Below are 23584 nucleotides of genomic sequence, written 5' to 3' on the forward strand. Positions count from 1 at the left end.
TATTGTATGAAAAAAAAATTAAATAAGTGAAAATAAAAATTTTTAAAGAGGCAAAAAAAAAATGGCTGCTCAGCGAGACCTAATAGCCTTGGGTCTGGCTAGCGTTGAGTCTGATAGCCATGCTAGATCCAACATAACTTTTTGACTAAAAAACAGAAAAGACGATGCCCCTAGGTGCATCAAGTGTCATCTATAGTGCAAACACTTGATGTCTACTGTGTGGTCCATAGTGCAACGAGTCTATGTCCACGGTAGTATTTTTAAAAATATTTTTTTAAAAAAATATATTGAGATAATATTTTTTTATTTTTTAAATTTTATTTTTTATATCAACACATCAAAATAATACAAAAACATCAAAAAAATATTAGTTTGAAGTAAGAAACAAATAATTTTTTTTTAAAGCAACGCAAAAACAAACATCCTTTAATAAAAAAACTCAACCCATTTTGAAATAAAAAATAATTATCATTTCTCAACTTATGTACAATATTAAAAAAGTTACATCAATTTATATTCTTTTTACAATATGAAAAAAAATTCAATAAGAGAAAAGGAAAAAAATTGAAGAGGAAAAAAATAAAATTGGAAATATCTTAAAAGAAAAAAAAATAAAGGAAAAGAAATTAGTTGCTGGTGTATTAGGCGCTGTTCTGCTATGTGCTATTCATGGTGCTATTGTAGAAAATACTAGATTTGATTGAGAGTGATAAAATAATTTAATATTTAAATAATATTTTTAAATTTTAAAAATTATTGGTAGGTTGGGACCATCACACGCTTTAAACGGCACGTGTAGCAACTCTTAATAATAAAAAATAAGCTTCATATAATAATTCTTTTTCTGGTTGTCTTCTCTTTCATTATAGGTAGCACTTGTTGTAAAAAAATAAGCAATGTTCTCTTAACTTTAATTAGTATTGTTCTATTTATTATGATTGGTTTTTTATGTCATTTTTTAATTTCATTTTAATATCTAAACATTATTTTTTATATAAAAAAATAATCTAATCCATGGTGAAGCACGAACCCCAGAGCCAATTCACCTAATTTTCAAATAAACTATATCCTTACTATTTGTCAATATTGGGTTTGGTAATATAGTACTCTAAGTATCATTTTCATAAACCATTATTATGATTAAGAATAATCATAATTAGATGGATAAACTTACAAAACTCAGCTTAGTGAGGAGCTTGTCGTAAACATATTTTATTTAAAGCGGGTATCCTTAAAAAATTCATAACTTATATTCATCTAAAAATTCATAAATTAATTTATAATCCAAATCTTGAATTTAAACTTGTTTTTTTATGCATTTTAAAATGAAAAGTACCTTTAATTTATCTTAAAACAAAAATATTTTTAAAAAATAATTTGCATTTTACACTACAACATCAAACATATATTTTAGCCAGTTGGATGAAATAAGTATACTTTACTCCATTCCACAACTAAATCTTTTTTCATTATAAAATCCTAGGCATAATATTTATACCCAAATTGCTATATTTATAATAAATTTCTTCCGAACAAATATATTTGGTTGCGTCTTTCAATCCACAACTTTTTTTTTTTTTTTGTCCACAATCATGCGATTGTTTTATAATCATAAACGTAGCGTGTTTGACATCTGTCCAAAACATCCACAATCATGCGCCCATGGATTTTGGCCTGGCTGCTTGCGCGCTTTCAATTCAGGTTTTTCCCCTCTTTTGTCAACAAGAATTATGATCAGTCTGCTAACCATGAAAGCACTTGCATAGATTTGTACTAGTCCAGAACATCACCATTGCAGGACCAGCATTACCATGTGGTCTCGACCACAGCTGAATAAAGAGACCCAACAACCAACCTTGTAAGGCCACGCGTGGAAGTCCTTGTCTGCAATGGGAGGTTTGGTTTGGCATCCATTTTTTGGCTCTCCACCTAAATGTAGCCGGAACCAAAAACATATATATATATATATATATATATATATATATATATATATATATATATATATCAAGAAAAACACCTTGTTTTGCGAATTGGGTTTTATTAAATTAAGTTTAATTACATTAAATAAATCCCAACTACTCTCTGTGTGCTTAACAACCACCCCCCAAACCCCCCCCCCCCCCCTTCAATAATACCAATAAACTTTACCTAGAAAGAAAGAAAAGGAAATAGTGAGAGACATGAACAAGAATCTTGACTTCTCTTCACCTTCCCTTCTTAACCCTCTTTCCTCCCGTTTGATTTTCTAAAAGGTAAAGTATTTTTCTAAATTATCCATCTCTACAGTTCCTTGTTTTCTCTCCTATGTGTTCTTGATTGTTTCTGTTTTTAATCTTGGATAGTGATTTGATTTCTTATTAAAAGTCGTAATCTTTCTTCTGGGTTTTGCTTGTCTTTTGTGGGCTAATGGTTCAATTGTTTGCTGTGTGTGGTTTGTGCCTCAAGTTTCGATTCTTAAGATGGCATTGGAGTTATCGGATCAGAAAGTTTAGGTTTTTGGATCGTTTACATGTAATGCAATTGATGAATTGTTGCTTGTAGCTGTTATCATGGCTTCTGCTTGTTTATAGGTTTAGTTATACCTGTGATTACATCCTTTGATTGATAGAAAGTGAATATTGATGTTGTAATTGAATTTTGCTGTGTCATCTGATTATTTATGAACAATTTCATTCTGAGCTTGAAATCTCCACCGCTGAAACAAAAGTGGGAGGGAAGGATTGATTTCAAAGGATTATTGAGGCGCCCTTGAAAGGTTAAACTAAGAGGACCAAGTTGTTAATTGCTATTGTATTCCCTAATAAGTCAATCACCCACCTTAAAAAAGGCCTTTGAGTTGTTCCTAGGGGTGAAAAAAATTTGATATGAGCTCCTTTAGGTTGAATGCTCTGCAGTGGGGCAGCAAGTGTGGCATATGCTCTAGACATAGGTGTAGCCTCTGATAGTGTTTCTTGTTTGACAAGAGTATATGTGATGCAAGTTCCTAACATTTTAAACATGTGAGCATTTTCATTTGCAGTGTTCCTCATTTTTTCTAGACATAGGTGTAGATAGGGTTTCCAAGATTTAAAAATACTATACTGTCAACATGTCCTTTTCCCAGGCAATAGAACTTAAGAGTGCATCACTGTCCTATAGTCACCAGAACTTTCCTCTTAAAGGACAGTTATGGCATTTGAATGTATTGTTCAGAGTGCCATGTATATTTTTTCATGGGCTTTTCAATATTGATGTTAATGATGAATTTTGCTGTCATGTCTGGTTTTTTATGAATAAGTTCATTGAGCTTGGATTCTCATCCTCCAAAACAAGGGCAGGAGCTAAGGGTTGATTTCGAAGGACTGGGGTACCCTTAAAAGGTGAACTGATATGAGCGAATTTTAGGTTTAACACAGTCCATAATAAATCAATCCCCAACCTTTTTGAATGGCTTTCAAAATATCAACATGAATTTGTATCAGGAGTGAATAAACTTTTGATTTTAGCCTTTGAGGATGGAGGCTCTTTGGTGTGGTGGTAAGCATGAGGAATACTCTAGATTTGGCTGTTTAGCCTCAGACTAAACTTTGAGTATTTTATATCCTGTCTTGTTATCATTCTCTAGACACAAGTGTACATGTGTTTCCAAGGCTAATACACTAACAAGTTATTTGACTATACAGTCTATGCTTCCTTTTCCAAGGCAATAGAATAGAACTTAAACCCGCATCGTAGTCAAGAGTTTTCCCTTTTGTTTTCATGATTGCTTGCTGAATCAACAGTCTTTTTAACTAGAGTGCACAATTGAAGAAGTAACTCTCTCTCTTTGCTCCAGGTATGGAGTGTTTTGACGCCTGGAAAAGATCATGGCGCGGTGCCTAGACAGAATAAAGCATTTTTGTGCTGCTGTAGCAAGCTGTTGTGATGCGGATTTGTATAAGCAAAACAAGGGGCTGGAAGATCCAGAAGTTCTTGCAAGGGAAACAGTGTGTATGTTACATCTTTTTATTAAATTTTCAGTTCTCGTTTTGGGAATTACTGTAGTATAGTTATTATCATTTAAATGTATGACTTGATCTGTCATTCAGTTACCTTTTGTTTGCCTGTGGAAATTGATAGTTTTAGAATCACCTCTCACATGTTCTCATGCATATGATTGCATGCATCAACTTCGTATGGATTTTATAATTTCAGCTAGTCCTAGGATTTCTGGATTAATTGCAAAAGGCTGGTCTTTGAATTGAAAGGTTTCCCAATCATAAGATGCTTGTTCTTTCCAAATGCAGTTAGTGTGAGTGAAATAGAAGCGTTGTATGAACTGTTTAAGAAGATCAGTAGTGCAGTGATTGATGATGGGCTGATCAATAAGGTAACAAAAGTTGTGGCATTTGCCATTGTTCTAATTGAGCTTTTGACTTCTTGCACCTATGGAATTGGTTTTCAATTGCTAAGACTAGCCATTGTTCTATAAATATTTGATTACAGGAAGAATTTCAACTAGCATTATTCAAGACAAATAAAAAGGACAGTTTATTTGCAGATCGGGTATCCTGTTCATCTCACCTCCAGAGTCAGTTGTTTCAATTTTGTTTTCTTTTGATGCCCTTTCTCTTGTTTTGTCATCTTGCATTTCTTCATGTGTTTCCTATAATAGTATAAGACTTTCATATCGAAAATGCCTCCAATGAAGTTTGCTTATTAATGTCATAAGTCTGAAATTTTGTAGGTATTTGACTTATTTGACACAAAGCACAATGGAATATTAGATTTTGAGGAGTTTGCACGTTCTCTCTCTGTCTTTCACCCCAATGCACCAATTGATGATAAGATTGAATGTAAGTGTTGCTAATATATGGAAGATGGATCAATTAGAGTGAAGGGGATCTGTAATTTGCATTTGATACTTGATATATGCCTCCCACCTCATCTTTGTTTTATTTTCTTTCCTTTCTTCTTTTTTGGAGAGAAGATATTGGTGCAGCCATTGTGGGGGAGGTTATTTGATTTCTGTACATCATACATGTGATCAATTAGATTTTAATTCACAGTCCAAGTCCTTCATTTTCCTGTGATTTCACGGCAATGCTCTTAATCCTTACATATTGATGTTTCCTGCTATGCCCTCATTTCACTTTCTTGCAGTTTCATTCCAACTGTATGATCTCAAACAGCAAGGACTTATCGAGAGACAGGAGGTACTTGTTCTGTTCAAGTGGAGATACTGGATTTTTTAACTCTGAAAACCTTTTGACATCTGACTTGGATTATCAATTACAAACAACGAACAACAGTCTATGATTTTTTTAATTTCACTTCTTTTTCACTCTGTTGGCTAAATTGGATTGCTGCATTGTCCCTATACCGTGCATTCGCACACTGCTCTATGATGTTATGGCAGTTAAGTTGCAGAACAGAGAGAAAACTCTTTGTTTGTTATGTGTTGCCTTATTTTGTGTCATTAAGAAATTGAGAAAAGAAATTAATTAATTGAAACTGTCAATTACTGAAATGATAACTGGAAGTAAGCAGGATGTTTTAATTTATGAATAGAATTTAAAAGTAATTTACCTACGAAGAACTTGAAAGGAAGGGATCGAGCACATTTTAGAAGTAAATGGAATATTGATTAACTGAGATATAAGAGTAGCTTTGCAATCAAAAATAAATTTAAAGCTTCTTGGAATTATTTACCCTGCTTAAAGTATGGCAACTTGACCACATTTTAGCTACAGCCTTTATAATGATGGCCAATTTAATGCCTTTTCAGTTTATAGCGGTTGTTCTTCTATGATACAAAAACATCTTTGCCCAAAATATTGCACATGCTCTGTATTTATAGGACTTTCTTTGTACTACATAGTCATACCATGAATTTCTTGAAAAGTCAATCCTGCATATATTTGAAATGCACGTGTCAAAATTATTATGATCATCAAATTTCAATGTGCAGGTAAAGCAAATGGTAGTGGCTACACTTGCTGAATCTGGTATGAATCTGTCCGATGATGTTATAGAGAGCATTATTGATAAGGTGTTTCCTTAATCTAGTTGTCTTATATAGTGATGATGTTATTATTGCATAGCACCATATCAGAAAGAGTTACAAAAGGGAAAAAAAGAAACATGGGTGTTATATTACTGTTCTTGTTTATGTTAGACATTTGAGGAAGCTGATACTAAGCATGATGGGAAGATTGATAAAGAAGAATGGCGAAGCCTTGTTTTGCGACATCCTTCTCTTTTGAAGAATATGACTCTCCAATATCTCAAGTTAGTCATTATGTTATCACTAATGAATAGTACACAAATACGACTCTCCAATGCCTTGGAAGGATAGTACACAGAAAGAAGTCTTACTCTGTGTCTGAAACTAAACATCTATTTCATGTTTCTTGAACAGGGATATCACCACCACATTCCCAAGTTTTGTGTTTCACTCACAAGTTGATGATACCTGAGTAAGTTGTACTGATGCCGTTTAAAAGAAATGTGTGGGGTTGTGTGCAAAGGGTTCCTTCCTATATATAGGAGGAATGCAGTCTTGAGTTTTAGCAATGACTTGAGCATTCTCTCCATTTTGCATAGATTAGAATTTCTACCTGGGGTTGCGGTTGTTTGTTCTTTCATTTGTATGGGGGTTAAATTCCACGGTTGCATTTAATTAAGCTTTGATTTAGTTTTTTGAGATTTTGGCCTCAGTTTAATCTCTGCTCTCTACAAACTGGTCACTTGCTTGGCCTTTAACCTATTACAATGCCCATCTCTTGTAATGCCATGCCATTGGCCATTTTAATGCTGCTCTCCATGTACAAGAAAGAGAGACCTGTTGGATTCTTCAGGCTGTTGAAGAAATTGATACAAAATTAGAACCTGCTACCTGATTATCCTTGCAAGCTACCCAACAAGCAAGCATGCATGCAGAGAATGTTGTATTGTTAAATATTGTTCTGTTCTCTTTGAATTGGCAACGGTGGCCTTTTGCTTACCTGTGTACACTGCAGACTTTGATTTTATAAAGTTATTAGAATGGCCTAAAAATCTCTATCTCCTTCTTAGTTGAAGGATCCTTTTGACAATTTTTTCTTGTATTTATTTCAAGTTTTACTACACAGCCTAGTTCTTCAAAACCTAAAATCAAGGCTTGTCGTGTCCTTTTCATGAGATCATAGATGCCGAAATGAGTGTTATATGCTAAGACATTCTTATGTTAATAGATCATTTGTATTAATGCCAAGAAATATGTTTCTTTGATCCGAACAAGAATTTTATATCATGTTTTAACAATTTAATTACCTCAAAATCCGTGAAACACCTGTCGTCAGAATGACTCGCAAAAAGCTAGCACCAAAAAACAAAAAATCAAGAGACTTTAGGCGTGGAGGAATTCATAGGGATCAAAATCTCTACCGCCTAAATTCTATTTCATTCCGCCTATTTATTTTTTGTTAAATGAGATAATCGCGCCGGATCGCCAATATCTTGTCCATTAATCGCAATAAATTGTCGGTGTTTCAAATCCTTGGACGATTGTTACCTAATTTACCGAGGGTTGCCGATTATTTACGTCCTCGGCCGAGATATTTATGATCGAGGTTGTTTTAGTGGCTGTCCTTCATCGAAACATTTTTTCCGCTTCACTCAATTCTGTATCATCATCATACTTCAATTGCATATATTTTACATCATATAAAATGAAAGAAGATTTAACTAAGCAACCAGGAAGGCAGTGCAGATGAAATTGCACATCTTACTTTAATTGAAAAAAGAAACCATGTCTTAACAATAACAAAAGTAAATACCTCCATTCGTCACAACCTTTATGGTAAGCCTAACAAAATCAAAATCCATAACGTAAAGACTGGGATCAGATTAATGGAAGGATAGGAGGAGACCGCTACTATTTGAGACCCCTGTTTCTTGCTACAGTGCTGAGGTTTAGTCAACCTCCTCCATCTTGCTGCCCTCCTCAGCAGCATCTTCCAATGGAGGCATGTCAGTGTCAGCATCAGCACTGTCTTCATCAATGCTCAATCCCAATTTCAGCATTCTGTGGATGCGACTGCCAAAGGTGTTGGGATCATCCAGGCTGAACCCAGATGTAAGCAGAGCTGTCTCAAATAGCAAGAGGACCAAGTCCTTCACTGATTTGTCGTTCTTGTCTGCATCAGCCCTCTTCCTCAGCTCATCCATGATTGGGTTCTCTGGATTTATCTCCATTGTTTTCTTGCTCGACATATACCCAGCCATGCTGTTATCCCTCAGTGCTTGTGCCTTCATTATTCTTTCCATGTTTGCACTCCAACCATACTCTCCAGTGACCAAGCAGCAGGGAGAGTCCACCACACGATCAGATACCACAACCTTCTCCACCCTGTCACCAAGCACATCCTTGATCACCTTGCACAGACCCTCAAACTTCTCCTTCAACTCTTCGCTCTTCTTCTTCTCATCTTCTGTCTCGTCGATCTTGAGACCTTCCTTGGTTGCAGAAACCAATTTCTTTCCCTCAAACTCCTTTAGTTGTCCCACAGCATATTCATCAATTGCATCAACCATATAAAGAACCTCATATCCCTTCTTCTTCAGCTTCTCAAGGAACGGGGAGTTCTCAACAGCCTTCTTGCTCTCTCCTGTAATGTAATAGATGTCACTCTGGCCCTCCTTCATCCTTGTCACATAATCCTTCAGGCTGGTCAACTCATCACCACTCTTAGTTGAGTGATATCGAAGTAACTCAGCAATCTTAGTTTTGTTCTGAGAATCTTCGTGAATACCAAGCTTCAGATTCTTAGAGAATGCCTCGTAGAATTTGTCATAATCTTCCTTGTTCTCAGCAATCTCAAAGAAGAGCTCAATGCACTTTTTGACCAAGTTCTTGCGGATAACCTTGAGGATCTTGTTCTGCTGAAGCATTTCTCTTGAAATATTGAGAGGAAGATCCTCAGAATCCACTATACCCTTCACAAAGCTCAAGTATTCTGGCATCAACTCCTCACAGTTGTCCATGATGAAGACACGGCGGACATAGAGCTTGATGTTGTTCTGCTTCTTCTTGGTGTCAAAGAGGTCAAATGGTGCTCTCTTAGGGACAAAGAGGACAGCTTTGAACTCCAGCTGACCCTCAACTGAGAAGTGCTTCACTGCAAGGTGCTCCTCCCAATCATTTGTAAGGCTCTTGTAGAATGCGCCATACTCCTCTTTGGTGATCTCCTCTGGTTTTCTCATCCAGATTGGCTTCTGCTTGTTCACCAAAGACCACTCATGTGAAATTTCCTTGATCTTCTTCTTCTTCTTCTCTTCCTTGTCCTTCTCATCATCAACATCCTCTACATTACCCTCCTCATCTTTCTTATCTTCCACATCCTCATCCTCATCATCAGAAATCTCCTTCTCAGTGGTCTTCTCAATCCAAAGGGAAATAGGATAGCTAATAAACTCAGAATGTTTCTTAATCAGATCCTTGAGACGGCGCTCCTCAAGGTACTCTAATTGGTCTTCCTTAAGGAAGAGTGTGATCTTGGTACCTCTGCCAAGGTTCTCACCAGATGTATCCCTGGTGACAGTAAATGAACCACCTGCCTGAGATTCCCACACATACTGCTCATCATCATTGTGTTTGGAGGTAACAACCACCTTATCAGCAACCAAGTAAGATGAGTAGAACCCAACACCAAACTGTCCAATCATGCTAACATCAGCACCAGCAGTAACAGCTTCCATGAACTCCTTGGTTCCAGACCTTGCAATGGTACCAAGGTTGTTCACCAAATCTGATACAAACAAGACAAGACAAGTAACATTAAACATCAAACAAAAACAGAATCCTAATTAACAATTGCAACAAAATTCAAACATTACAGCTACAAATAAAAATTAGATGCTTACCAGACTTGGTCATACCAATTCCACTATCAATAATAGTAAGGGAATTGTTGGCCTTGTCAGGAATAATGTGAATGAAAAGCTCGGGTTGGGCATCGAGCTTGCTCTTGTCAGTCAAGCTATCGAATCGAATCTTATCCAAAGCCTATAAAACACAAACACAATAACATCATAAGCTAATACCACCATTTGCAGATTCACACCCACTGACCATACCATTCCAAACAAATGGTTCCACATTACACGAAATTACATCAATTTTTATTCATTGAAATAAATTTAGTTCAAAAACAACGATCAGAGCAATCCAATTGAACAAAGACTTGCATCTGATTTTTCAAAACGGAATAAGAAAAAGGTTGGATCTTTAACATAACTAAAACATAGGAACGAAAGGGTTTATCAAACAAAACATCAAAGTCCCATAATCCAGCTAAAACATACAGTAATACATACATTAATTAACCTATTCATACATAAAACGATAAAAAAGAAGAAAAGTTTATATCTTTAAGTTAATTAAAACATAACAACAAAAGGGTCTATCAAACAAAACACAAAAGTCCCAAAATTCAGCTAAAATCAAACGTTTCATACATTAATCACTCTATTCAAACGTAAAATCACGAGACAGAAGGAAAGAAAACAGAAGCATAAAATAAAGGGGAAGAAAAATACATCAGAGGAATTGCTGATTAGTTCACGAAGAAAGATCTCTTTGTTGCTGTAGAAAGTGTTGATGATCAAACTCAACAGCTGATTGATCTCAGCCTGGAAAGCAAACGTCTCGGTCTCCGCCATTCTTTTTGATGTGCTCACAAACAAGGAAACCTAGACGACACGCCAAAAATAGAGAGGAAGAGAGAAGAGAGAAGTAGGGAGATCTAGGGTTTTAAAAGGTTGAGTCTTTGGGTGTGGTTTTATAGAGAAAGGGAAGGTCTTTCTTTGTTCTAGATCCTTCTTCTCTCTGTTTTAACCAAGCCGTCTATTATGAGATATTTTTTAAGAAAACAATAAAAACATAGATTTAATTTTCAAAATTAATTCTGAAATTAGAAGATATATAAAAGTAGAGGTATACTATTAGTGAAAGCATAGGACCAAATATGATATAGAATACAAGAAAATAATAAAATTATAAATTTAATTTTCAAATAATTATTAGTATTTTAAAATATGTAAAAAGTAAAGCTACAATAAAAAATAGAAAAAAATTATATACATAGGTATTGCAAATACATATTTTAAAGTTAATTCAAATTCATGAAAAATAATAACATGTTTATATGTATCTATTTTATAACTTGATTATTATATTTTCAAAAGCAATATTTTGGATAAATTTTTTTGGGTAAATATGTATTTATTTCCAAATTGGTGATCTTCCCCTGGAAAACAATGAAGTAATATAATGTTTTTCACTAATGTTCTAGCCCATAATTTAGTAAAAGATTCTATTTAAGTACTATAGTAGTGTTTGTTCATGTTTGCAATTAGAGGTGATTATTTTCGATTCGGTTCGATTTTTGTAAAAAAAAACTAACCAAACCAATTAAAAAATAATAATTGAAACCGGTTCAAACCGACCGGTTTATGTTTAGTTTGGTTTTTTAGGACAAAATCGGTTTAAACCGGTTTGGCTCGGTTTTTCCGGTTTGGCTCGGTTTTTTTTTCGGTTTGGGTTCGGTTTGATTCGGTTTTTTACTTATAAAACCGAAACTAAACCGGACCGACTGATTTTTTTAAATTTTAATCGGTTTAATCAGTTTTTTTTTGTTCGATTTTTTCAGTTTTTTTTCCGGTTTTCTCGGTTTAATCAGTTTTTCGGTTTTTTTACTCACCCCTATTTGCAATCCATTCTTAGGTATGTACATTACTATTTATATAACTGATTTTTAAACATTTATAATTAAGCTACCTATTATTTATTTTGGACTCATCTATTCTTAATATTATTTCAGTATTATCTATAAATAGAATTATGATAACCTCATCTATGAATAATGTTATATCTTATAGCTAATGACGGCCTACACCGAGACTGTTATGGTAACCCACATCAAGGTTGACTCTTTTAAGATTATTTTTTGTGTGAATTTTAAAATATTTTTTTACACAGTCAATAACCGATGCATTCTTTTTTTTATCATTCTCTTGTTGCACAACCTAAGATAAAAGTGACATTTTACCAGCAAAAAAAGCAAGCTATGCTCCCTACCAACTAAGAGGGTATGCTATGTGACCCTACCAATTACCCTAACATCTAATCTTCATCTTTAAAATTGTAAGCTAGGAAACAATTCTTTAAAAAAAGACTTTAATGGCCAAGTGAACAAGCAAAGAGAGAGAGAGAGAGACAAAGAACTCTCATCTCTACATTAACACTCATCTCTCACAAACACTATAGAAAACAAAAGACTTATCTCTCTATTCATAGTACCTTTTCATAACTCATTGAGAACACTCATCTCTCAAAAACATTATAGAAGACAAAAGACTTGTCTCTTTATTTAGAGTACCTCTCTATAACTCATAGAGAACACTTATCTCTACACTAATACTCATTTGTACACTACACACAACAAAACACCTCTTTCACCTTCTTGATCTTTTTACCTATTTATTTTTTGAGCAATCAAACTCAATAAATAACTTAAGTATCGAAGAGTCTCCAACGCACAATGAACACTTTGTTTTGCAGGCACCCCAAAGAACCCATTATCAATTGTGAAAGTCTAAAATCTTTTGAATTTTTTCTACGACTTCATCACTCATCAACTTTGTTCAATGTAATTTACTCATATAATAATGATCTATGTACTTTTTAACCATACAAATCTTGCACTTTTGTTGGCCCGATGATGGTTTGCCAATAGTTGATAACAAACAATCAATTGGATGCTGAATCGTCTTGTTAAATACAGATGTAAGTCATTTTTAAAAAATATAGTTTGTTGTAACAATGTTTACTAAGTATTAATGCATCCAGCTCCCAAGGTTCCTTAGTTGTTAGAGTTGGCAATGCTTGTTTCAACCTCAGTCTTTAGCTTTTTGAGTGATTGTGATCTTGTTGCCAAATATATAGCATGAAGAAGAAATTGGGTAGCTTTCATGTTCATTTCTAAATTTAAAGTCTTTAATGGAGCATTAAATACACTTCAAAGATAGAAAAAAAGTTTGAATAAACAAAAATAAAGAATCAAAACATGTAGTTAGGAATGCTGCTAAGGTCAAATTAAAAGTGAAAAGTTGATAGCGCTTATTATAGGGTTCCTTACCTCAAGTCAAGTCCACTTTTCATGTTATTAAAATAGTGTGTACTTTGATTATGACTTATTTATCGGGTTCTTTACTTGCTTAATAGAAGGTGAGACCTGCAACTAACAGGGTTTTTAGTGTCTTCTCGCATGTTTGTTAAAGAAAGACTCTCTTTTGTAGATATTGTTTTTGAACTTGAAACACAATAATTTATTAATGGCAAGAGCATATAATGTTTTTGAGAAACTTTATGGTGTTCAAGCTATAATCAGTGAAATCCTATAAGCTATAACTCAGTCTCATTAACTACTATGCCATATCATCATTTTATAGCATATGTTAGCTACTCCTAAAAATCCAATTTTATTAAACGTTCTCTTTCTTTTCTTCTCAACATCTCTTAATTCCTTAAAAAAAATCACAATCCTCTAAAACCCTACCCCTTTGCTATCACTATCAATCCCACTCCACCTTAATAACCACCAGAATTACTAGACTTCAACATGTCATTGAATATGATTTTTTAAAATCATTTCACAAGTTATCTTGATACCATTATTGTCTCAAAATTTCAATATTTTAAAACCTTTTACCTTTTACTGCAAAATAAAATGAGAAAAATAAACACTTTAACATCTCTTCCACCATATAATTGCATCATTAGAGAATCTCAAAACTTGTTAAAGTAAAGGCTAATCAATTACAACAATGATAAAATTTATTTTTCATTATTATGAAGTTCATCGAACATTTAATTGGCTAATACATTAATGCACTTCAACATTCAGAAATTGTATATAATTATAATTTGTTTGGTGTTATATGAGAGGAAGGAAATTGATTTAATATTTAGGAAAAAGGGAAATGATGAGACTTTTTATTTGTTCATTTTATTCAACTTAATGAATTGATCCTTTTAACTCAATAATTTGATGTTTTGAAATAGTTTAAAGATCAAATATATTTGGGCTCAATCATATGTTGAGCTCAAGTTAACATGGATCTGGCAAATTATCAGATTCAATATACTTAGGTTCACCCACATACTGAACCCAAGCCAACATGAGTCTGACAAGTTCCACACTCATCATACTTGAGTTTAGGTATGTGCTGAGCCCAATGTGTTGTGGGTCTAGCAAGCTGTCAGACTTAATATATTTGGGTTTAGTCATATATTGAGCTTAAGTTAATATGAGAGTGACTAATTGTTAGACTCAACATATTTAGGCCTAGCCATGTAAAAAGCCTAAGTCAACATGGGTCTAGCAAATTATCAAGCCAAATATACTTGAGTTAAGCCATATGATAAGACCAAGACATCGTGGGTCTGATAAATTACCATGTCTAGTATTTCTGGGTTAAGCCATGTGCTGACCCAGGGCATCATGGATCTGATAAATTGCCAGATCTAGTATTTATGGGTTTAGCAATTTGGTGATCCAATGCATCGTGGATCTGGCAAGTTGTTAGGCCCAATATTCTTGGGTTTAACCATGTGTTGACCTAAGACATCATGGGTCTAGCAAGTTGTTAGACCCAACATTCTTGGGTTCAGCCATGTGCTGAACCTAAGACAATTCGGGTTTGATAAACTGTTAGACATATCTCTTTTAGGCTTAGCTATGCATCAAACCCAATTGATCTAAGTTCTATCTTGAGACTACTAACATGAATTATTCATGTCAGGAATAATCATCTCACTATATCTTGAGGTGTATAAAAGGTTTCTTAAGGACCTACTATATTTCCATCTTATTAATAATTTGTAAGGGATATTTATCCTTCATTAAATGACGTGTCAGTGATTTTTATCTCTCACTAATGTTACTAGAATTAGATGACTTTCCAGTCACTCCACTCCATCAAAACAACAAGTTCAGGGACTATAAATACCCCCTGAAGCATCCAGATAAATTGTTTATTTTTTCTATTCTCCAAGCATTCATACCTCAATTCTTAAAGTATTTACCATACAAAACAAGAACAAACATTCTTATTCTTGGAATTTAAATATCTTTTTATTTATTTATTACAATCTCCATTTAAAATTACTGACTTTATTATTGGAGGGTCTTCAAATCCCATCGAAAAATACTATTTTGCAAGTATTGTGAATTTTACAATTAATTATGCAATTCCTGAGCTACAAAGAAGAGAATATTAATATAAATATTTGATTAATCACTATTCAAACACTAAAATATTGACTTTATTATTAGAATATCTCCAAATCCCACACAAAAAAAAAAAAATACTGTTTTACAAGTACTAGAAATTTTACCATTAATTATGCAATTCCTAAGCTACAAAGAAAAGATTATTACTATGAACATTTAATTAATTATTATTCAAACACTAAATAACCTTATTCTTTATTATATCAAATTTTAAAACATCATCAAAACACATATATGAATGATTCTGTGCTTATGTCTCACCCATGAAAAGGTCAACAAGGATAATATTTTGAGTTTGATAATGTATCATTACTAGGATTTTGGTGGTGGAGTGGGGTCGGTGGTAAAGGGATATGGTTTTGGTGGGCCATGTTTTTTGAGAAATAAGTAATGGAGATAGAAAAAGAAAGAAAATGGAATAGAATTGATAATGTTTAGGAATCGTTGACATGTTATATAAAATAATGATATGATATATTAGTAAAAAATTTTATCCATGTTTTCATGTTTTTTTTTTAATCGAAAACAACACTCATATTTTGATCATAAAAAAGGATGTAATTATCTACCGGGGGAGAAAAATCAAAATCCGAGACTATAGAAAGAAAATAATTCAATATCCTAGTTTCCCATATAGTAGTAAAGTGTATGTATTTTATGCCCTTCACATGCAGAGAGAGAGAGAGAGAGAGAGAGAGAGAGAGAGAGAGAGGGAGAGAGAGGGTATTGGGCTCTGCTTTATTTGGAATGGTGAAAAGAAATTATAAAGACAATGCCACCCAAAAAGCAAAGGCATAGGTGAGTGATCAGGAGTGAAAGACAGTCTTTTTGTATGGGAAACCAAGAAGAATATCAAGAGACAGAAACAGAATCAAATTCATCGGATGATGAGGAAGATGAGGAGCCAGAGAAATGGAAAAAACATTACTCATCAAAGCACCGGATGTTATTGGTCGGAGAAGGTGACTTCTCCTTCTCTGTTTCTCTAGCTAGAGCTTTTGGTTCTGCTTGCAACTTGGTTTCTACTACTGTTGATACCCAAGGTACTCTCTCTCTCTCTCTCTCTCTCTCTCTCTCCATTCTTTTTACTTCCAACATGTTGACGGGTTTCTTTAGTTTTGCTGGTTAAAGCAAGAATTTTGAATGATCTAATTGAAGGTTTATGTTTGTCTGTGCTGCATAGATAACATAGCTAAAAAGTACAGTAATGGAGTACGAAATGTGAGGGAACTAGAAGAGAAGGGAGGGTTAGTGTTCTATGGAGTGGATGCAAAAGAGATGAGTGAACACTTCTTTTTGAGGACTCAGAGGTTTGATCGAATTGTCTTTAACTTCCCTCATGTTGGTTTCCTCTTCCCTGAGGCTAGCTACTGCCAAATCCAGTTATGTTCTAGCCTCTTACATCATTTATATTCCCTTTGCTTCTATTTATACCATCATATGATTGTTTGAGTCTATGTTTTGTTTATTTTCTTGAGTTGATTTCTAATTTCCCGTATTAGAATTCTTAATACCAATGAGATAGAGTCTAAATGATGCATTCTCACTTAAGAGCAAGTCTTAATGCGAAGAACACGAGAACCCCCTCATTAATTTTTGCCACATGGAATAACTATTTGCATTTGATTCCCTCTTCTTGAGGGCCCATTTATGTTCTCTTGCTCACTCTTCCCTTTCAGTTTCGTGTTCCTTTGTCCACGATTATTTGAGCTAGTCTCTTCATTGTTTCTTTCATTGTGTTTCTGTTCTCTCAAGGGAAACATTAAACTTTTCTTATTTTAGTGTAGGAGTTCTCTTTAACATCTGATGGACATTCTAACTAGGTTGAAACAGAGTAAAAGAGGTGGGGTTTGACCAAATATTTCATAATGATTCATTCATGCATAAGATCAAATTTGAATGGGAAGAACTGGAGAGCTGTCTGCCGAAAGGATGTGTTGAAATTGCTTTCATGTCTGTATGCTTTCATGTCTGTCTAGAGATCTTTATGCTGCAATATCAAAATTGGAAACATTAACTGATGAAAATATGGTGGGATTGAAATAGGTTGAACAAGACACTGATAAAGGGTTATTTAAGCAATGCCAAAGTTCTTTTGAAGCAGGATAAAGGGGAGATTCATTTAACACACAAGGAAGGTGACCCATATGATAAATGGGATTTGGTCAAGAAAGCAGAGAAGATTGGCTTGGGTTTGCACGAAATTGTGCCCTTCTCCAGACGTGATTATCCAGGATATGAGAACAAGAGAGCCCATGGTAGCCAATCCGATGCTCCTTTTCCACTTGGGGTTTCCAATACTTACAAGTTCAAGCCCAACCATTCATCAAAGTTCAAATAGATCATCAAGTAGCAATGCCCGAGTGTTTGGGGGTGATAACTGAGTAGAAGTGTGGACTCATTAAGTACATCCGTGGAGCATGTGTTTCCATATATTCATCAGGCTGATGTTTCGTAATTATTACTTGTATTTTTCAGTGTTCAGAAATAAAAAAAACTTTAGCAGATTAGTGCTATCTTAAGCAAAATCTCTGATCTTTGCTTTGCCGTGAGGTGCTTCTCAGAGATACATCTCAGGAGAAGGCCTATGGTTATACTGGCATGTTGGCAAAGTATGATAGTGATTAATCAGAGTTTGTGTTTGATCTTCATATAAATTATGTAATCTATAACTCCATTGTCCGGTGGAATTGGTGTGTTTTACTTGAGTAATAATATATTGTTACACATACAGAGAATGGCTGGCATGAATTTCTAGAGGATTCGCATCCCATAGACATGGAGGAATTGGTCAAGTTCTACAGGGATAAATGTTGGCAGATCCTAGTGAACATGTTGAAAATTTGTTTGGTTTGCGAACCTATCAGAGATTTCAAGCGAATTAAAAGATAATAAGTAGCTCCTGCAAGAGACCACTGTTATTAAACCCGGCCCGGCTCGGCAGGTCGACTCGGTGGTTGGACCGGTCTGGGTTTAATAAAAGACCGGCTGTGGCGACAGCCCGGCCAAACCGGGTTGACCCGGGACCCGGGCGAACCCGGACGAGACTCGGTTTTTTTTTTTTTTTTTTCAAATGTGGGGTTTGAAACCCATTAGTATATATACTCTATATTTTCAAGAAAAAAGTCATGTTTTTTCAATGTGGAATAAAAAACCTTTTGGTTTAAATACTTCAACTTAAAATGATAACATAGTATCTTTTCAATGTGGGATTTGAAACCCTTTCATATATATACTCTATGTTCTCATGAAAAAAACCATGTTTTTTCAATGTGAAATAAACAACTTTTTGGTTTAAATACTTCAACTCAAAAGGATAACATATTATCTTTTCAATGTGAGATTTAAAACCCTTTCATATATATACTCTATGTTTCCATGAAAAAAGTTATGTTTTTTTAATATGAGATTTGAAATCCATTAGTATATATACTCTATATTTCCAAGGAAAAAGTAATGTTTTTTCAATGTGGGATAATTTTTTTTTTTAGTTTAAATACTTTAACTTAGAAGCTTAACATAATATTTTTTTAATGTAAGGTAAAAAACTTTTTAAAATATTCTTTTAAACTTCATAATATGTATAATCTATATTTACATGGATTTTTTCATATGAAATATTAAAATTTTAATTTTTTTAATTTTTCCGAGTTGAACCGAGTTGACCTGGGTTGACTCATGAAACCTAGGACCTGGTTTCTTGGCCGAGTCAACCCCGGGTCGGGTTTAATAACTAGAGACTACAGGCAGCCCATAGTTTTCGTTGCCTGGAGAATTCAAAACTGGAACAGGTTGGGACATGGAATAGAACAACTTCCGCTCTACAACATCTGTTTCAGCTGTGGTGTGAGGTCTTGCAATTACCACCAACAAGTTATCTTGAATCTGTCTAACTTATCAGGGAATCTGTTCAAGGTAAAACCTCAAATCTTTTCCATGATGCCTGTCCAGGTAGGGAAGTTACTGCTGAAGCCAATAGGAAAAAAAAAAACTAAAAAAATAGAATAATTCAAGCAACTGACAGTAGCATATCTGTTGAGTGAGAATTATACATAGAATCAAGAAATGTATTGGAAAATGATGAAGAAATAAAAAGGTAATAAGAATTCCATAAAACATGATTTCAGGGAACTGCTTGAAGATTAGTTAAGCAGTTGTCATGAAAGTGAAGCCCGGCCTTGATGAGATTCCAGGTCTGGAATTTCCCGGATCGACACAAACTATGATTATACTAAATAAATAAGTATACGAACGTAGATACAAATATATTACCATGAGGTGACAGGCGTCAGCAACTACGAAACTGCTGAATCTGCAGGGAAATCTCAATACCCGTTACAAAAGATCATGACAATCCAATCAATCAAACTATACAAGTGCCTTTCTGGGACAGAGGGTCTTCAACGAAATCAAGGTTCCATCTGGTGAAGCTATCATCTAGTCCAAATAAAAAACAGTGCGTATTGTGCGCCTATTTTACTTTAATATTAACAGAAATAAAAGGAGAGACAATTGTCATTAACGTGATCAAAAACACAATTTAGGTGAGATTCTGTTTGACAAAAACAATGTTTCTTTTCCTTCATTAATCTTGTATTAATATATCCGATCAATCCTCAATTTTTTTTTATTTAATTGGTAATTAATATATAATTTTTTTCTCTCTCTCTCTCTTTTGGGGTATGCCTTATCTCATGCATGATTGCTAGTTGACTTGCAAAGTTGGTAATAATGGTGGGTTTCAATGAAGTTTCCTTGTATTTTGCCACTAAACTTCAAAAGGGTTTGTTTAGTTTAAGCCATAATCAATTTACTTGGTAGGTTCCTACCAAGTTGAAGAGGATTTCCATTGACTTTTTGATTAATTAAGTACAAATACAGTTTACTTCTGTTTATAATTTTTTCTTTTAATTTGATTTAATTCATTCCTTCTGCTTCTTTGAATTGGTTTACAAGTTTTATATGGGTCTCGAAGGCTGTAGATTCTTGAATTATAAAGCAATGTTTCTTTTTATTTGTTTCTGTTCTGTATCTTGTGGGGTGCTGATATGAAGAATTAAGCTTCAATTTGTCATTTTTATATTTCAGTTTTTTAGGTAGCTGTTATTTTTTTCTTAATTTTTTCTCCTGTCATGGAATTATTTGGATTTTTTTTTAGTCTCTGTTGTTGCTCAGTGGGATATAAATATCCAAATGCCTTTGTTCTTGTTGATGAACAGTTTGTAACAACATTAGAATAAGAAAGTTGGAGACACCAATATGGGAAGCAAACATTCAAGGCATCAGGATCATCATCGTGATTCATATGGTTGTAGGGCTTCATCTAACCCATGCTCTTCTCCAAATGTAGCAAGTTATGCTGTTTATGATGATGGAAGAAGCAAGCCGCAGTCAAGGTATTCAAGAATCGGTGATGATTACCATTCTCTTGAACAGGTAAAATTACCTCTGCATCTGCAGCTTGTTTGATTGCATCTATTAAAACTAATTTAGACGTCAGAATTGTTGCCTCATCATTTTTTTGAGGCGCACACACATACCCCTCCTATCATTAGAAGAATACAAGAATTTTTCTTTAGTTAGAACTTCGAATGCATCTGGCTATTGCTTGCATTTGCCTCTAGATTTTGGAAAACAAACAGAATCTAATTACAAAATTTATGCAGGTGACAAGAGCTCTTGCACAAGCTGGGCTGGAATCTTCCAACCTTATTGTAGGCATTGATTTTACCAAAAGCAATGAGTGGACCGGTGCACGATCCTTCCATCGGAAGAGCCTGCATCACCTCGGGGATTCTATGAATCCATATGAACAGGCGATTTCAATAATAGGAAGAACACTGTCAGCTTTTGATGAGGATAACCTCATCCCTTGTTTTGGCTTTGGTGATAGTGAGTGATCTTTCTTGTTGGATGCAAAGATGCATGGCATATATGCTCAGCAATTTGCTATTTCAGTACTGTTTTAGGGTCTATGAAATAGATTGTTGTAACATGGAATCTGTAAATTCGTTCGCAGCCACTACTCATGATCAAAAAGTTTTTAGCTTCTATCCGGATGATCAATTATGCAATGGCTTTGAGGAAGTCTTGAGTCGTTACAGAGAAATAGTCCCCCGTGTTAACTTAGCTGGTTAGCTTAAACGATTTTTCTTACAGTAATCATGTAAAATTTTCCTTCGACCTCCTTCTGGTGAAAATTTATCGTGCTGGGATATGACAGGACCGACATCTTTTGCTCCAATCATTGAAACTGCTATCGAAATTGTGGACAATAGTGGTGGTCAGTATCATGTTCTTCTGATCATTGCTGATGGTCAGGTTAGTTCCTTCTCCTCAAAAGTGTCCAGATGTAACTACTACTGCTTAAACTTTAAATCTTGCCTCGAGTCTTTTTGTTGTTTCTCTTGATTACATGACATGCCAGGTTACAAGTAGCGTAGGGACTGTTAATGGGCAGTTGAGTCCTCAGGAGCAGAATACTATCAATGCCATTGTAAAAGCAAGGTATATAGTAACATTCTGAGAAGTCTTTTTCAACATCTTGCAGTTTATATTTAACAAAATATGAAGTTTTATCCTTTTGCAGTAATTATCCCTTGTCAATTGTGCTGGTTGGGGTGGGTGATGGACCATGGGACATGATGCACAAATTCGATGACAACATTCCTTCTCGGGCTTTTGATAATTTTCAGGTTTGAAAGATTAACCTGTAACTATAACAGAAGCTTTGAAGTCGAATTGAATTTTTATGTGTTGTTTGTCCAATGCAGTTCGTGAATTTCACAGAAATTATGTCGAAAAACATTCCCATGTTTAAGAAGGAGACAGAGTTTGCTCTGGACGCGTTAATGGAAATACCATCCCAATACAAGGCTACAATAGACCTCCAACTCCTAGGGTAAAATGTCCACTAACAGGCAATTTAATACTTGAAGTGTGTTCTTATCGCTGCTAAGTTATATTATTAAAGTGTTTTTGTGTTTTAAAAGTGTTTTTGAAAAAAAAAAAATTTTTAAATTTTTTTGCTTCAAATTAATTCTTTTTGGTGTTTATAAATCATTTTGATTTGCTAAGATTAAAAATAAAATAAAAAATATTATTTTGATATATTTCTAAACAAAAAAAACTCTGAAAAACAACCGATATCATGATACCAAATGATTTCTTATTATCACCTACCTGCAGCTGCCAAAAAGGTGCTCCTGGAAGGAATGCTCTTCCTCCTCCACTTGGGAATGGCTCGGTTAATTCCTATCCCACATATAGCAGGTCAAGAAGCAATGCTGCTTATGTCCCTTCTACAGATCATTCTTCGGACAACAGGGTACATCTCATCTTCTAGACTTCTGAGAAGACATTTATACAATGCTGCTTATGTCCCTTCTACAGATCAAGAAGCAATGCTGGTAATTTAGTTTTCAACTGTTTCATTATGCTTTGCAGCACTGTCCCTCGTGTTTATGGAATAAGAAAGATCTTGCTTTCGGATGTGGACATCAGGTAATAACCTGAGAACAACATGGAACTTATGTTGCCATCTCTTTCCCGATTTAGTTCATTCTGATTTCTGCACTTCTTCTGCAGACATGCTATGATTGCGGGAAAGACTTGAATCAATGCCCCATTTGTCAAGCCTACATAACCACAAAGATAAAGCTGTACGAGTAAGCTGAGATGCAAGTTCAGAACTTGACAGGGCTGGGCTTTGTTGGATTAATGCTTGAGGTCCACAGAACTGCTCTTTATCTATCAGAGAGCTTTTGCACATATCTTAGTGGTTAGCCATTTTAAGCATATACATAAACGAAAAGGTTTATTTGATTTAATTTACTGTTGTTAACTCTTGGTTTCATGAGAAATTTTCTTGTTGTTTCCTTGTAAATAATCTACAAACTTTCAGTTACTTCCTTAAACATGTTCTACATCAATCATAAATTATTTAGTTCATTGCCATGTAATTATCATGACTCGATTTCTGAATCCATGATCAACACATAAACAAGGTTTTTTTTTAAGTTTTTTATACCTATACGAAACAAAACTTACATACAAATTTTTTCATCTATATAAACAAAACAAAGTTCTACGCAATATGATAACATAACTAATCTCATTATATAAATTGATTATTTTAATACAAGAGTTAATACAAATATTGTAGTTGTGGAGTACTAATTAGACATAAAGAACAAGTACTAATTACAACCAAAATAGTAGGTTCTGAAAGTTCAATAAAAGTGACATGCTAACAAGTTATAAGCCTGAAAAAGATAAATAACGAGAAT

At 34.3% G+C, this 23584-nt stretch overlaps 4 protein-coding genes across 8 annotated transcripts; 3 read left to right on the forward strand and 1 right to left on the reverse strand.

The window, feature by feature from the left end:
• The first annotated feature begins 1998 nt into the window (after positions 1 to 1998).
• LOC133688528 (calcineurin B-like protein 3) lies at positions 1999 to 7034 on the forward strand. 4 transcript variants are annotated; one of them, XM_062108028.1, is made up of 10 exons: positions 2001 to 2252; positions 3278 to 3359; positions 3815 to 3969; positions 4266 to 4348; positions 4465 to 4524; positions 4706 to 4814; positions 5122 to 5174; positions 5930 to 6010; positions 6137 to 6249; positions 6380 to 7034. In XM_062108028.1, exons 3-10 carry the CDS (start codon positions 3846 to 3848, stop codon positions 6435 to 6437), a joined length of 681 nt encoding a protein of 226 aa, XP_061964012.1. In that variant the 5' UTR covers positions 2001 to 2252; positions 3278 to 3359; positions 3815 to 3845; the 3' UTR covers positions 6438 to 7034. The 4 variants fall into 4 exon arrangements, with proteins under 4 accessions (XP_061964014.1, XP_061964012.1, XP_061964013.1 ...); XM_062108029.1 differs by having other exon boundaries at positions 3318 to 3359; XM_062108026.1 differs by lacking the exon at positions 3278 to 3359 and having other exon boundaries at positions 2003 to 2252.
• Positions 7035 to 7706: 672 nt separating this feature from the next.
• On the reverse strand, positions 7707 to 10794 carry LOC133688527 (heat shock protein 81-1-like). The gene is made up of 3 exons (XM_062108025.1): positions 10540 to 10794; positions 9865 to 10006; positions 7707 to 9749 (listed from the first exon to the last, which is right to left on the reverse strand). The coding sequence occupies exons 1-3, from the start codon at positions 10660 to 10662 to the stop codon at positions 7915 to 7917; spliced, it is 2100 nt and encodes a 699-aa protein (XP_061964009.1). The 5' UTR covers positions 10663 to 10794; the 3' UTR covers positions 7707 to 7914.
• Positions 10795 to 15976: 5182 nt separating this feature from the next.
• LOC133688064 (uncharacterized protein At4g26485-like) lies at positions 15977 to 18034 on the forward strand. Its single transcript, XM_062107451.1, has 3 exons — positions 15977 to 16339; positions 16480 to 16678; positions 17343 to 18034. Exons 1-3 carry the CDS (start codon positions 16129 to 16131, stop codon positions 17635 to 17637), a joined length of 705 nt encoding a protein of 234 aa, XP_061963435.1. The 5' UTR covers positions 15977 to 16128; the 3' UTR covers positions 17638 to 18034.
• Positions 18035 to 20027: 1993 nt separating this feature from the next.
• On the forward strand, positions 20028 to 23257 carry LOC133689070 (E3 ubiquitin-protein ligase RGLG2-like). Of its 2 annotated transcripts, none has more exons than XM_062108789.1 (11): positions 20028 to 20113; positions 20516 to 20732; positions 20963 to 21188; positions 21316 to 21429; positions 21520 to 21617; positions 21724 to 21803; positions 21886 to 21991; positions 22070 to 22197; positions 22485 to 22623; positions 22743 to 22799; positions 22884 to 23257. In XM_062108789.1, the coding sequence occupies exons 2-11, from the start codon at positions 20556 to 20558 to the stop codon at positions 22965 to 22967; spliced, it is 1209 nt and encodes a 402-aa protein (XP_061964773.1). In that variant the 5' UTR covers positions 20028 to 20113; positions 20516 to 20555; the 3' UTR covers positions 22968 to 23257. The 2 variants fall into 2 exon arrangements, with proteins under 2 accessions (XP_061964773.1, XP_061964772.1); XM_062108788.1 differs by lacking the exon at positions 20028 to 20113 and adding an exon at positions 20150 to 20392.
• The last annotated feature ends 327 nt before the right edge of the window (positions 23258 to 23584 follow it).

The sequence above is a fragment of the Populus nigra genome, chromosome 3 (assembly GCF_951802175.1).
Source record: "Populus nigra chromosome 3, ddPopNigr1.1, whole genome shotgun sequence".
Lineage (NCBI taxonomy): Eukaryota > Viridiplantae > Streptophyta > Magnoliopsida > Malpighiales > Salicaceae > Populus > Populus nigra.

Coding starts and splice junctions, on each gene's coding strand:
- LOC133688528 (XM_062108028.1), top strand. CDS start 3,846: ATGGCGCGGTGCCTAGACAGAATAAAGCATTTTTGTGCTGCTGTAGCA. Junction 4,815..5,121: donor AATTGATGATAAGATTGAAT/GTAAGTGTTGCT, acceptor ACTTTCTTGCAG/TTTCATTCCAACTGTATGAT. Junction 6,250..6,379: donor ATGACTCTCCAATATCTCAA/GTTAGTCATTAT, acceptor TTTCTTGAACAG/GGATATCACCACCACATTCC.
- LOC133688527 (XM_062108025.1), bottom strand. CDS start 10,662: ATGGCGGAGACCGAGACGTTTGCTTTCCAGGCTGAGATCAATCAGCTG. Junction 10,007..10,539: donor TAATCAGCAATTCCTCTGAT/GTATTTTTCTTC, acceptor TGTGTTTTATAG/GCTTTGGATAAGATTCGATT. Junction 9,750..9,864: donor AATTGGTATGACCAAGTCTG/GTAAGCATCTAA, acceptor TGTTTGTATCAG/ATTTGGTGAACAACCTTGGT.
- LOC133688064 (XM_062107451.1), top strand. CDS start 16,129: ATGGGAAACCAAGAAGAATATCAAGAGACAGAAACAGAATCAAATTCA. Junction 16,340..16,479: donor TACTACTGTTGATACCCAAG/GTACTCTCTCTC, acceptor TGTGCTGCATAG/ATAACATAGCTAAAAAGTAC. Junction 16,679..17,342: donor GCTAGCTACTGCCAAATCCA/GTTATGTTCTAG, acceptor GGATTGAAATAG/GTTGAACAAGACACTGATAA.
- LOC133689070 (XM_062108789.1), top strand. CDS start 20,556: ATGGGAAGCAAACATTCAAGGCATCAGGATCATCATCGTGATTCATAT. Junction 21,618..21,723: donor TGATCATTGCTGATGGTCAG/GTTAGTTCCTTC, acceptor ATGACATGCCAG/GTTACAAGTAGCGTAGGGAC. Junction 21,804..21,885: donor AATGCCATTGTAAAAGCAAG/GTATATAGTAAC, acceptor ATCCTTTTGCAG/TAATTATCCCTTGTCAATTG.